Genomic DNA, 13243 nt, shown 5'->3' with positions numbered 1-13243 from the left:
AAAATAATGATCAGAGAAGAAGTAATACAAATACTGAAGTTCCTGCAATGACCTTAAAGGTTGGGACTATCCTGATTAAATTTGTATATCTGACAGTTGCAATTCATACACCAAATCTGATCTCACAGCATTCTTTATTTACACTAATTATATGAGGTAACAGTGTCAGGTGTGTATCTTTAAAAATTGCATTCACTGTTTGAAATTCAATGCTGTGTATGCATACTACAATTTATATAGTTCATTTCTCATATAGCAGCTTCTTACATAATCTCAGTGATTCAAATCCAGGGGAAGGGGGCTTTTTTTGTATATATTCGCATTTTCAAAATCCTTAAGTCTTGCTCTAGATAAAAACACTATAAAATATCATGGTATTTCTTCTGCAAAGAAATATAGCAAGTAAATATTAGAAATAGTCTTTCCTATAATTTTTAAAAGGCGAAAGGTTTGTAAGTCAGGTCTATATCTTATAACAGGAAACTCAAAGCTTAGGAATATGCAACCTTGGAATTACCCTAAGTGATTTTGAAGAGATGGTTGTACTATATAGAATAGATCATTGTAAAAATATTTTGCAGTAATATTTCACGCTTAACTTCAATGTCAGAATAATTTTGCCATTTTTAATGGACAGATTCCTTAAATGGGTGTCCCAGCATATAATTTCATTACAGTGATAGTGCAGGTAAACAGAGAACAGCCAGCCTGTGGACATGAGATAGTACTTCAATCTAGACAAAGCATGTCTTCCCTATCATTATGCAGCACAGAACTTTTGTCACTTAGTCTCTTGTATGTATCTTTATTTTTAAAAGAAAGCCTTATTGCATATTATGTATACATTAAAATGGCTCCAGAAGCAAAAAAAAAACCCACTTTCTTTACAGCAAAAGTGTTGACTTTGAAGTGGCCTTTATATACAAAGATGTAGGAAGAAGGTAGAGTTGAGCTGTTTCTCAAAACAGAAATAGATGCAAAAGTCTAGGGAAGATTTGTGGAGAATGGGGTTCCACTTCAAAGAGACATTCTAGTTCACAAAGAATCTCAGTTAACAGTAACATACATTGTGGCACTGAAGGAGGCTACACAGGACCAAACCCCCTCCTTTCTCTCTCTGCTTGTTTTATTTTGGAACAATCATATGCACAAAGACTGTGGTTATCAGAAGAAATTAATCAGGTGGGACATTCCTGAGATAACATCTGTCTACAATGAGAGTTTTAGAAGTTACATAAACAAACCAAGCTCTGCTCTAGAGAGGGGGAAAGAGAAAGAAGCACAAGGACCATAAACCTGAATGGAACTTTCCCACCTTACATGATGAATAAATGGCCAAATGAACATATCATTTCCCAAAATCATGGCAGTTCACTGTGCATGGAACCGCAGCTTCTATTTATCATTAATTAAAATTATTTAGCAAGAAATTAAACAAAATGTGAACTAAAGAATTTCATTTCTCCAGGGTTTGCAAACAATTGCCAATAAATTATCGCAAACATCCGTGTACTCTCCCTTGAAAGGTTCTGGGATAGTTGCCAGCAAGCTACAGCACATCAGAAATTAAATACAAACAGCACAAATGCAAAATGCCTTTGCTTTAATGGCAAATATGTACACTCTGAGTTCATGACATACCACCTCAAATAACTACTAATTATCTAAATGCATGCATGCATCCTATTATAGGCCCTGAACAAACAGAATACCCTTCCATCTTTAGGAATTTCTTTATCTGCACTTTGCAAAGTGCCGGTTATTTCATAATATAACTCAGGCCCAGTAATTATGTATACCCTTCCCTACCATGCCAAGTGGGATATTTCCTATCATAGTCACTGTCTCCATCAGTGTCCCAGGGCTGAAGCACCCACAGAAACAAAATAGTTGGTGCTAAGTACCCACCAGCCACAGCTGTCACCAATCGACTGTTTGGTGGCAGAAGCAAGGAACTCATGGGAGGGCAGAGAGCGAGGAATGGCAGGTTGGTGGAGCTTGTATGAGGGGTTGGAGTTGGGTGGGAGGAGGTGGAGCAAGGCAGGAACTCAGGGAAGGTTGCAAAATGGGGGCAGGAAGAAGGAAAGCAAAATTAGGGGATTGGGAGAAAGGGCAGAGTGAGGGCAGACAGCCATGGGGCTGGATCAAGGGGTGAAACACCCCCCTTAGAAAAAGAAAACTAGCACCTATGTTTCCTGTTATTATATGTGAAGTTTCTGGGGCCATTCATAGCTGCAAAAGAAAGCTTTTCTTGTAAATGTTTTGTAAAGGCGGATGATGCCTGTGAAGACATATATACCACTGACAAGGAACTGGACCCATTTTCGACAACAATTACAAGCTTTAGGATACACCCCTCTCCTTGGCATCTCCCATTGGCTGGTTTAGGTGGAGAAGGGCCTAGAATTCTGGCTTTTGTGAATCACACTCATGGGGTATGTCTACACTGGCTCGGTAGTTCGAGCTAGGTAGGCAAATGAGGGCAACCGGAGTTGCAAATGAAGCCCAGGATTTAAATATCACGGGCTTCATTTGCATCTTCATTTTAAATCCCCCTTAGTCCGAACTCCGTGCCCGTGGCTACATGCAGCACGGAGTAGGTAGTTTGAAATAGGTTCCACGAGGAGTAACGGTAGTTCAAATTAGAGATCCTAATTCGAACTACCTACTCCATGCCGCGTGTAGCCACGGGCACGGAGTTCGGACTAAGGGGGATTTAAAAATGGCAGCGCCTGGGAAGATGCAAATGATATTTAAATCCCGGGCTTCATTTGCAACTCCAGTTGCCCTCATTTGCCTACCTAGCTCAAACTACTGAGCTAGTGTAGACATACCCTTAGGAACTTATTGTCCTCTATGTATTTTATAGGAAGTTTGAGTGCCTAAGACCTTGTCTACACTACCAAGTTTTCTCATCCAAAACTGCCTTTTGGAGACAAAGCAGAGTGTTCACACTGAAATACAACTTTTGTCAGTTTTGGTGACAAAAAAACTTCCACCGTACTAGAGGCCACACAATGCCTACCCTGATGGTTCTGCTCAGTATTTTGAGCTCTGGTGCTCTGTAGGTATGCAATTCTCCCCTTTCAAAGCTCCAGGAAATAGTGACAGCTGAGTGTACTGGTCCCTTTGGGGACCAAAGAGCAACTCGTTGGAGCGCTCCTGTTCGGCCCTGCATTAGAAACATAGCAGCAGGCAGAGTGTTGCTGGAGGGGAAGTCAGGAGGGAGAAGCACAAGGAGAGACTGCAGGGATGCTTTGATGTTCTTCAGCATGGTGAGCTCGCAGAGCTACTCATGATGCCTCTCCTGGCAGCTGAGGAGACTGGGAGAACTCAGAGGGAATCCCAAAGTGTGTGAGGATCAGCACAGCCTTCCCACAACACTGTCCTGTGGGATACATACCCACAGTGCATTTTTCACACTATCAGTGATGGTGCTGCCAATTTGGATGTGACATGTTGACAAAAGGAGCCTGGTTTTGGAGTGTTGTTGACATAAGTTTTGTCGACAAAACTTGATAGTGTTGACAAGGCCTAACACAAGCTTTATGAATCAAAGCGATTTTTCTAGGCACCTGAAAATTAGGAGTGGTGAACCTTAGCACTGCTACACCTATGTCCTTTAGTGAATCTAACCCCTATATGTCAAGAGAATCTGGATTTTAGGAATTGAAATATTAGTCAATTAATCCAATGCAGTGTTCAAGGTGCAAACACTGATGTATGCACTGACAGCTACAAAATACTTGCTAACTGTTTTCAGCAATCTACCACCCTCATGTGTGCAAGTATGCTTGCCCACAAACAGATATTCAGCTACTTAAAAGTAGTAAGTGAATGTTGCAATTTTCTGTTCAACAAGTACAATTTGTTCATTCACAACAGCAGACCAGAAGAAATGTATTTCTAACTGACTGAATTGTGACCTTGGTAAGTCACTTCAATGTCCTTGTTACCCCAGTTCTCCTGCTATCCAATGGGAACACTAACACTTTCCTTTCTCACAAGGCTCTTGTGAAGATAAACACATTAAAGACTGTGAGATGCTTATTTGTTACAATGATGGGGCCATATGAGTACCTATGCCAGAATGTCAAAAAAGGTTCAGCAAGATCCTCCTTGGAGGTGAAAACACTGTGGCTAGCAGCAGGGATTTTCTCTCTTCCAAGGTCTTTGTGGCCCATATGAAAAAGGCCCATATCAGATCAGCAGGAGTAATAGCTGCGACCCATGATTCAATAAAATATCTGTATTCCAGTTCACATTACATTACGTGCTTAGTTTTAAGCACTGCCTAAATCTGATTGAATCAATGTTTCAAATTAAGCATATACTTCAGTCCTATCCTCAATAGGAATGGATTTAAGCTGGTGCTTAAATTGAGTGTCTAATGCCTTATATCCCAGCTTGTGTGCTATTGTAGTCTTCAATGTCTCTCTTTGCCTTTAAACTGAATGTCTGATGCAAAAATTCTGTAATAATGTTTTGAAGCTATTTGCATCCAATCTGAAGAACCTTTTAGTTCCACTTTTGAATTAAGGACTTCAGTGGTTTCATTCCCTTGATAAGTAAAGCAGCAGAATTTCACACTAAGACTCAGTTAACTTTTAGTCACAGCAGTGATGCATGAAGCTGTCTGTGCTTTAAGATCTTGTTGTTATATGAATTAGGAAGTGAACTGGCTTCAGAAAGTAAAACTATTCGGAGACAGAAGAAAAGTTCAAATCTGGGCTTTCGTGAATGAGTAGTCTTTAGAGAACTTTCTTTTGTTAATGATTTACAAATGGTGTTTTAACGTCACTTATGCACTGGACACAGTTCTTGTGTGTCTTTGAGATATATGCAGAAGATAGTATTTCTGTTAGGCATATATGTTGCCTGCTCAGTTTGGCCCACCTAAAACAGCAGTTGTACAGGGCAGAGTCAGAAAGGAACTGCAGCGTTTTTTCTAGCTGACAGTAGTAATGAGTGACCTTGTAGTCTTAATCCCATTATATCTGGATCATGCTATCTAAGATATCAAATTCAGGGGTGATGAGCATTTAGACTGCTAGATGAAATCCGCGGACTCAGTAGGTGCTTGGATTGATGAGGTACAATACATTGAAGCACTAGGCTTTTCCCTCTGGAGAGCCTATTAATCACAACGATAGAATCTGCACCATATCCATTGGGTTATCTTTTTCTCATTGCCAATAGGTTAAAGTAATAGTGAGCAAACCAAGCTTTGGGTGCATGTGCATAAAGATACGTCTACACTGCAAGGCTAGTTTGGAATATCACTGGTATCCCGAAATAGCTACCCCACATCTTTTGAACGCATCCGCTATTGCGAAATATAGTGGACATACTATTTCACCATCCCTGTAAACCTAGTTCCACGAGGGGTAAGAAATGTCTTGAAATAGTATATTATTTCAAAATTTGGTGCTGTGTAGATAGAATCTAAATATGATGTGCAATTTGCGTAGCGTATTTGGGTGGTGGCAGTGATACCAATCCAAGGCCATAGAATCTGTGACTTTGGGGAGTTTTAACACAAGCCTTTATTGGCAAGGTATTTTTAGTCTCTTGCAGGCCCCCACCTTTTGCACACAGAGTGCAAGAGTGGGGAACAGCCTTGACACGGTAGCACTGGTGGGATTCGTCACATGGGAATTATGGGAACTAGGGGTGAAGGGGTTAGGAAAAAATTAGCCTGCAACCACAGAGAACATACTATAGTCTGTTGAAACCAATTTTTTTTATTCCTCTGAGAACTATCTATGAGCATTTGGAGTGTATTTTTTTTCCCTCAATGCATGCCTATACTGGTAACTCTGATTGATTTTATGTTCATCTCAAGAGGAGACTTTGTACCTTCTTTGTGGGGATACTAGCTCTCTGGATAGAACAGTTGATATTACATGGTGAGATGATTCTCATGATATCGCAACTATTAAAACATGTTCTAAATCCTGACTTAATTGCTAACTTTCCCCCAGCTGGGTTAACATATTGCATAAAAAATTAAGTTGATTTGTATGTGTCCATTGCTGCTAAAGTCATTTGCATATGTATCTTGGACAAGTAAATATTTCAAAGTCATAATTTAAAAGTGCATGATATTTACAAGTCACCTCCCTGTAAATCAGAATTAATGCAGTGGCTTGGGGACTACTTATGTGAAAATTCTGACTCATTCTCAAGCAATACATTATACTTTTTCTCAATTTAGAAGTTAATTTCTGGTACATTTTAGTGTGTATTTTCCTACCAGTTACAGTTTTCATTTCAGTGTGTAATCTTGCTGACACAGATCAACTTTTCATCATTAAATACAGGGACAGAATCCAACAAAAAGGACAAAAAAACAAAACCAAAAAAGAACTTTCAAGAACTAAAATAGGTTATTTTAGTCCTCTTTTTTCATTGTAAAATTGCCATTGGGAGATTTTTATCAAAATTTTGGATTTTAAAACCATAAACTATAACTATTCTTCAAATCACTGTTGAGTGTAATTTTACATCAGATGACTCACCTCAGTGGAAAACCTGTGGATGGAAATTTCAGTGAAATAAGAGTATTTAACAAACTTTTAAAATGATACAAGAGTTGCTGTGTTAGTCTGTAACTGGAAAAACTTAAAAAACAACAAGTAGTCTTGCAGCAACTTAGAAACTAACAAAAAATGTAGATGATATCATGAGCTTTCATGGGCACAACCCACTTCTTAAGTAGATTGTGCCCACAAAAGCTCATGATACCATCTACATTTTTGTTAGTCTCTAAGGTGCTGCAAGACTGCTAGTTGCCTTTTAAGTTTTTAAAATTGTATTTAGACTTTAATATTTTATTATTTAGTTAGTTGTATTTCAGAAGTAACTACATGTCCTGACTCAATTTTTGTCTTTTGTGCTAAGTACTCTATAAACACATAATAAAAAACAGTCTCTGCCTAAATACACAAGACAAATGGTGGGAGAGGAAACAGACACAGAGAGATGGAGAGATTTTCCCAAAGTTACACAGCAGCAGGTCAGCTACAGAGCAGGGAATCTCCTGACTTCCATCTCAGTGCTTTACACACTACAAACCTGATCTTGCATCATTAAAGTCAGTGAGCATTTTGCCATGGAATTCAGTGGAACAGAACCAGGGCTGAGATGACCATGTTCAGTCATATAAAAACTGGGTTCCTGATATTTACCCTGAAAGGAACTACATTGAAAATTTATTTTCTGAATGATGCTTCTGGAGCACAAACTTGTGTTGTGACTTCCCATGATAGAGAGCAATTCAGTCTAAGACACTTCCCACTCAACCTTACAAATAAGACCACTTTTGCTTTGCAGTTGACCTGGACAGATTGAATGATGATGTGAAACGTTACAGCTGCACTCCAAGGAACTACTCTGTCAATTTAAGGGAGGAACTGAAGCTGACAAATGTAGTTTTCTTTCCTCGTTGCTTCCTGGTCCAGCGCTGTGGAGGGAATTGTGGCTGTGGAACAGTGAATTGGAGATCTTGCATGTGCACAGCAGGGAAAACAGTGAAAAAATATCACGAGGTATTTCATTCTTATATTTCTTCTTTGCAATTTCTTTGGGGGTTCCATGCTAAAGCAGCCTCATAAATACAATTCCCAGACCTGTGTGTGCTGATATCACTGATTGTGCTGGTGCTTCTATATCCTAAGCATTGAAAGCTTCATGTGAGGTATAAGAATGCCTGCTGTTTGGGGGCAGCATGTTTATGGGAACATGCCCAGAGATTGGCACTTGTACACAAAGGCAATGAGTGCAGTGTTATTGCTGAGATAGGCAAAAAACAAACAGAAGCTAAGTTTTATCTAAGTTACTAGGGAGCATGGCTAAAACGCCTTATTCCATAGAAAAGAACAAAGATCAGTTGCACAGCAAAGGCAGAGATGTACTAATATAGGTGCAAGGAATGGGAAGGCATTACATTTATATTTAACACATATTACCAGCTTCTTACTCAAAGTGCCCCTTCAGTACCCAGTAAAATGTGATGGAGCTAGAGAAGTTCAGCAACACTGAAAATCAGAGTAAATGTATGTCATCCACACATGGACATGATCTAGCTATACGTTATAACATATACATGTGTCTAATGTAATATACAGCACTCACACTATAGTAGAAACGCCTTCTCAATATTCACCTGGGCCTTATCTATAGTAAGAAGTGCACCAATTGTATTAACATGCCAAAAACTGGTACAGATTGACTCAATCTAATATAACCAGATATAAACTTGGTTTAAATTGCTTTCTTGTATTAATTAAACCAGTGTTGCTTTCATCATAAATAAAGTCTTAGACTCTCTTAGACCTACACACACCAATTCTATTAATCTGCAAGGGAGCCTAATTTGGTGTTTTATCCTAAGGGTTTCAAAGACAGCATTAAAAGATGGAAAATTCAGTAGGCTTGCAACTTGTCCTTTCTTACACATTCCTATTAATTACTTTTCTTGGTGCATTCCTCTGTGCTTCCCCCCTCCCTCCTATGTGCAAATTATGAATTACAACAACACAGGCTCAGTGAACCAAATTTAGAAGTGGCAATTAAGCAGGGTTGGGTAGTCAGATATCCATTGGAAAATGAGTGGGAGTCCGTACTCCTAAGGAAGTCTTAGAAAAAAGTCTTAGGAAGCTCTGCTCTTGCAATTGGCTCTACGCAGGCTCTATGCAGTTGGATAAGCCAACTCTATTGGATCAGATAGCAAGACTGGGGCCTAAACTGATATAACATATCCACTGAGAGGGCCAGAAGTAGGGGTATGTTGCAGTGTTGTATGTAGTACAAACTCCTAGGCTCATTGGGACTTTCTAGTTTAGGGAGGGGGCTGTTTTTCTTACAGCATAATTTTGTCTAACTGCTTTTCCTCTTGCCATTCCTGCCTAACTTAAGGCCACAACTGGAAAGAACAAACTGAGCCCTTTTCATTGCACTACAGGATTCTTCTCTTCCAATTTCCCTGCATGTCTGAGGCTTTTGACCCTTTTTGTCCTAACTTTTTCCCTTAGTAATTTTTTGTGAGGGCAGCACTTGTCCCATAAGAACAAATGTCTGACACCACATTCACCTGTGAGAGTTTTGTTCTCCTGTTTTGTTTAGGTCACAAGTGAGAAGGATATTCATGTTTAGTACGTTTCACTCACTGGAGAGGGAAGTCAAAATGAGCAATGCAAGAACATGTTATATGCAAGCTTGCAAGCAGTAGCATTAAAAGTTATTGCCCATTTAAACAACCCACAGTAGGTGGACATGTGCCATGTTGATTTCATGTCTGACACCACATTCACCTGTGAGAGTTTTGTTCTCCTGTTTTGTTTAGGTCACAAGTGAGAAGGAATTTGAAGGACTCTTAATCTGGAGAAGGTGTTTGCTCACATCACAAAACCACTAGCTCAGGAGAGGCTGAGGGCTGGAATGCCAGAATGTTGTTGGAGGTCAAGACGTAGGTGCGTAGGCAGTTCGTGGGAAAGCAGGCTCTCTATCTTCCTGTAGTAAGCATTGCTACTTTATTAGGCACAAGGTCTTTCCACAAATGTATTACAAAATACATTTGGCTTCAGTTCCACTGCTGTAAAGAACTGGAGTGAAGTTAAAATTGTACCAATTTTTAAGAACGATACATGAGATGACACTGGTATAATTACAGACCAAAGAACTGTATCTCAAGGCTGGGTAAATTAATTGAAAAACAATTTGGGTAAAATAATTGAGAAAAAACTCTTAGATTTATAATACCCCTAGCTGAATATGAGCTGATATATAAGTTACATTGGCTTCTTTATATATGTATTTATATGACACCACAGCTTTGTATAACAGTTTAGAGAGTTTTAAAAGATATGCTTCCTCCAAAGAGTTTATAATCTACAAAACATGATCTGTCATGGATTAGAAACCAGTTAGATAGACAGCAAAGAGTAGAAATGAATGGGCAGTTTTCAGCATAGAAAGAAGCTAACTTGTCGTTTTCCCAAGCTTTCAGACTCGGGGATGTTTAATGTATTTATTATTGATCTGAAAGTAGGCAAATTGTGATGTGGTAAAATTTACACATAATACATGAGTCAAGACTAGTGAATGCCATGAGGAATTTTTGCAGTACCTAACATAAAGTCTGACAAAATGTAGTGTAGGCAAATGCCAACCAGTGCACGTTAGAAGGAACAATGTGCAACAATTCTGGAAAAAAAGACTGAAGGCCAAATTTGGGCCTGACATTCAACTCCATGCACAGGTTAAAATTCAGAGGAGAATTGACCCAAGGTATCATTGTGGACAGCTTAATGAAAACTCTTTCTCAATACATTGGTGGGGAAAAAAGCAAACAATATATTACGTTGTAGGAATAGAGGGCCATAGAGAATAAGATAGAAAATGTTTATCATGCCATAACACATGTATATGGTTCATCATCATCTGGAGTACTGAATTCAGTTTTGTTCATTAAGTCTTAGAAGATTCTGGCAGAAATAGAAAATTTCCAGGGAAGGGTGACAAATAGAAAACTTCTATATAAGAAGTGATTTAAAGGTTTAGAACTATTTAGAGAGGAGCCAAATAAGAGGACATGATAGATAACATTAATGAATGGTCAAAAGAAGGGACATCAAGCCCTTCAATTTTATGTTTTTCCTTAACAAAGGAACAAGACAAGACTCAGTGAAGACAAAGGCAAAACATTTAAAAATATAAACCGCAAAATGATGTTTTGCACATAAAAAACTACCCCAAAATATTACTGCAACACATGGCATAAAAGGATTCAATAAGGATTAGACACATAAATATGAACTTTGGTCATATCAGCTTCAGGGCATAAGCTAATTATGGACTGCACTTAGGAAGACACTTCCTCCATAAACATGCTATTTGATAATTGTTTGTCATTATGCATTTTGATGCATTTGGTACTGTTGTAATGGGATAGCAGATTAATAAAGCAACAGAGAAACAAGGCAGATGAGGTAATATCTTTTATTTGACAAACTTCTTCTGGTGAAAGAGACGAGCTTTCAAGCTATGCAGAGCTCTTATTCAGGTCCTAGGATCAACACAGCTAAAACAATATTGCAGATAATTAAACATTTCTCGGAATCAGTATGCCACTGCCTATGTTTCCCAAAAACATAACTTGCTAAATTCACAGGTCATATTAAATCTTTTTCATTAATTTATTCTACTGTGCTTTTTATCTATCAGATCAGTATGAGTTAAAGACAGTGTTTCAGCTTTGAATGACCAGGCACCTATAAATATAAATTTAACTCTATCCTACAGGGATGAATTTCCTTATTTTACTTAGGAAAGAGTTTGGGAGTGGAGGCATCATGAGAAGGACACAGATTTATCAATTTTAAAGCTGCAGGTTGGACCTCCATGGGCCAGCACCCTCAAGACCTGGCAGGTTCCAGATAAAGGAGTTTGCTGGACCAGGGGAGGTCAGGCTCTCCTGAGGTTGCCGGCTTCCCAGATGGCTCCCCTTCTGGCTGCCAGTCTTGCTCCCAGACCCATGCAGCTGCCAACCTGACTGTGCTCCCATCCCCAAGGCAGCCGGGATGCATTCTCGGCTCCTGACCCCTGGTGAATGCTGGGCTGTGCGGGCTACACTCCCAGTCCCAGGCAGCGGCCGGGATGGCCAGGCTGCTCTCCGAGCCCCTGGCAGCTGTCAGGCTGCACTCCTGGCTCCTGGGGCTGCCAGGCTGGCCAGGCTCCACCCTGCTGCTGACCTCCAGCAGCTGCTGACTAGGCTTTGCTGATGGCTCCACCAGACTCCCAGCTCACAGCCCCAGGGACACTCTGGTCTACTAACATCTGTGGTCTTGCTGGACTATAAATGTTGCCAGACCCAAGAGTTCCAAACCAGAGAGGTTCAACCTGTATGTAGCTGCTTTGTTGTTTAAAAGCCTGATCTAAAACCCATTGACTGTGTCTACACTGGCACAATCTTGCACAAAAGCTGCCGTTCTTGCGCAAAAACTTGCTGCCTGTCTACACAAGCCGCGTGATCTTGCGCAAGTAAACTGATGTTCTACTGTATGAAATCAGGGCTTCTTGCACCAGAACTCTGACGCTCCCCCTCAGGAATAAACCCTTTTGCGCAACTGTTCATGCGCAAGAAAACCCTATGGTTAAAATGGCCATCGGAGCTTTCTTGTGCAAGAGAGCGTCTACACTGGCATGGATGCTCTTGCACAAAAGCACATCTCTTGCGCAAAAGCACATGCCAGTGTAGACGCTCTCTTCTGGAAGAGTTTTTGCACAAGAATTCTTCCACAAAAGAGTTCTTGCACAAGAAGCAGCTAGTGTAGACATAGCCATTGAGATTTAATAAGAACATTGTAAATCATGAATGGAGTGGGAGGGCTTCTTATTTATTTTTATATCACAAAAGCTGTTTATTTCCTTTATTCCCTTTAAAATCTCCACTTCCAGTTTAAGGTAAGGGCCACATTCAGAGCTAAGATTAAGTGTAATATATTTTACATGCCAAAGAGAACAAATGGTGGCATAAGATAATGTAGTTCATAAGACATTCATAATAGGTGAAACTGCTCAAGGCCTTCACTATTCCTGGTGTTAACTTTGCCTAAACAGTCTGTTGGAGCCTGAACTATTGGACTGCTGTTGTTGGATCTACGGTCACCATTTGTCATCATTTTTCTCAACATTTTTCTCCTCAGTGGTGTTGATTTGTTGGCCAATCACACAGGAAATTGAGTAGTGTTTGAGGTCAGCCTCATCTTTGAGTGTGCCTGAGAAAGCCTTCATGTCACTCTCAACAGTGAAACTCTCATTTAGGGTTGAACCAGGAAAGGCACATGTTTCGGCAACAGCCTTCTCCTTTCCCACCTTGCAGTCAGCATCTCCCAGTTATCCAGCGAGTTGCATACACTCCACTGAGAGGTTGTTTCAGATACTAACTGTGCTGAGAGAGAAGTTTGAAAGAGTTATTTTTCCAGGTATTTTTTATCTTTGTTAAGATCCCTCTTCTATTTTCATCACATTCTTAGACCTTGGCCATCACTAGGATGTCTAAACACCCTATACTAGTACATTAAGCAACATGACTAACAGCTGTCATGTGATCTTTAATTTTCTCAGACAGCTGCTTTAGTTCTTCAGAAACTCCACCAACAGTATAAAATTCTGCCCTTTCCTGTCCATTTATAGGGTATTAACTACCAGGCAGCAGGAAATATGAAAATGTCCTATTGTG

At 39.8% G+C, this 13243-nt stretch overlaps 1 protein-coding gene across 6 annotated transcripts in view; it reads left to right on the top strand.

Annotated features, from left to right (window-relative positions):
• The window catches only part of PDGFD (platelet derived growth factor D), a 208380-nt gene that overhangs the window by 186299 nt on the left and 8838 nt on the right, over positions 1-13243 (top strand). For all 6 annotated transcript variants that reach the window (XM_089775665.1, XM_089775668.1, XM_089775666.1 and 3 more), the window contains one exon: positions 7336-7550. In XM_089775665.1, coding sequence (XP_089631791.1) covers positions 7336-7550 — 215 coding nt within the window. The remainder of the gene's footprint in view (positions 1-7335; positions 7551-13243) is intronic.

The sequence above is a fragment of the Pelodiscus sinensis genome, chromosome 1 (assembly GCF_052426305.1).
Source record: "Pelodiscus sinensis isolate ZL-2025 chromosome 1, ASM5242630v1, whole genome shotgun sequence".
In the NCBI taxonomy this organism is placed as follows: domain Eukaryota; kingdom Metazoa; phylum Chordata; order Testudines; family Trionychidae; genus Pelodiscus; species Pelodiscus sinensis.
Note: the sequence above shows the minus strand (reverse complement) of the source record. Positions and strands in the feature narration are given on the sequence as shown.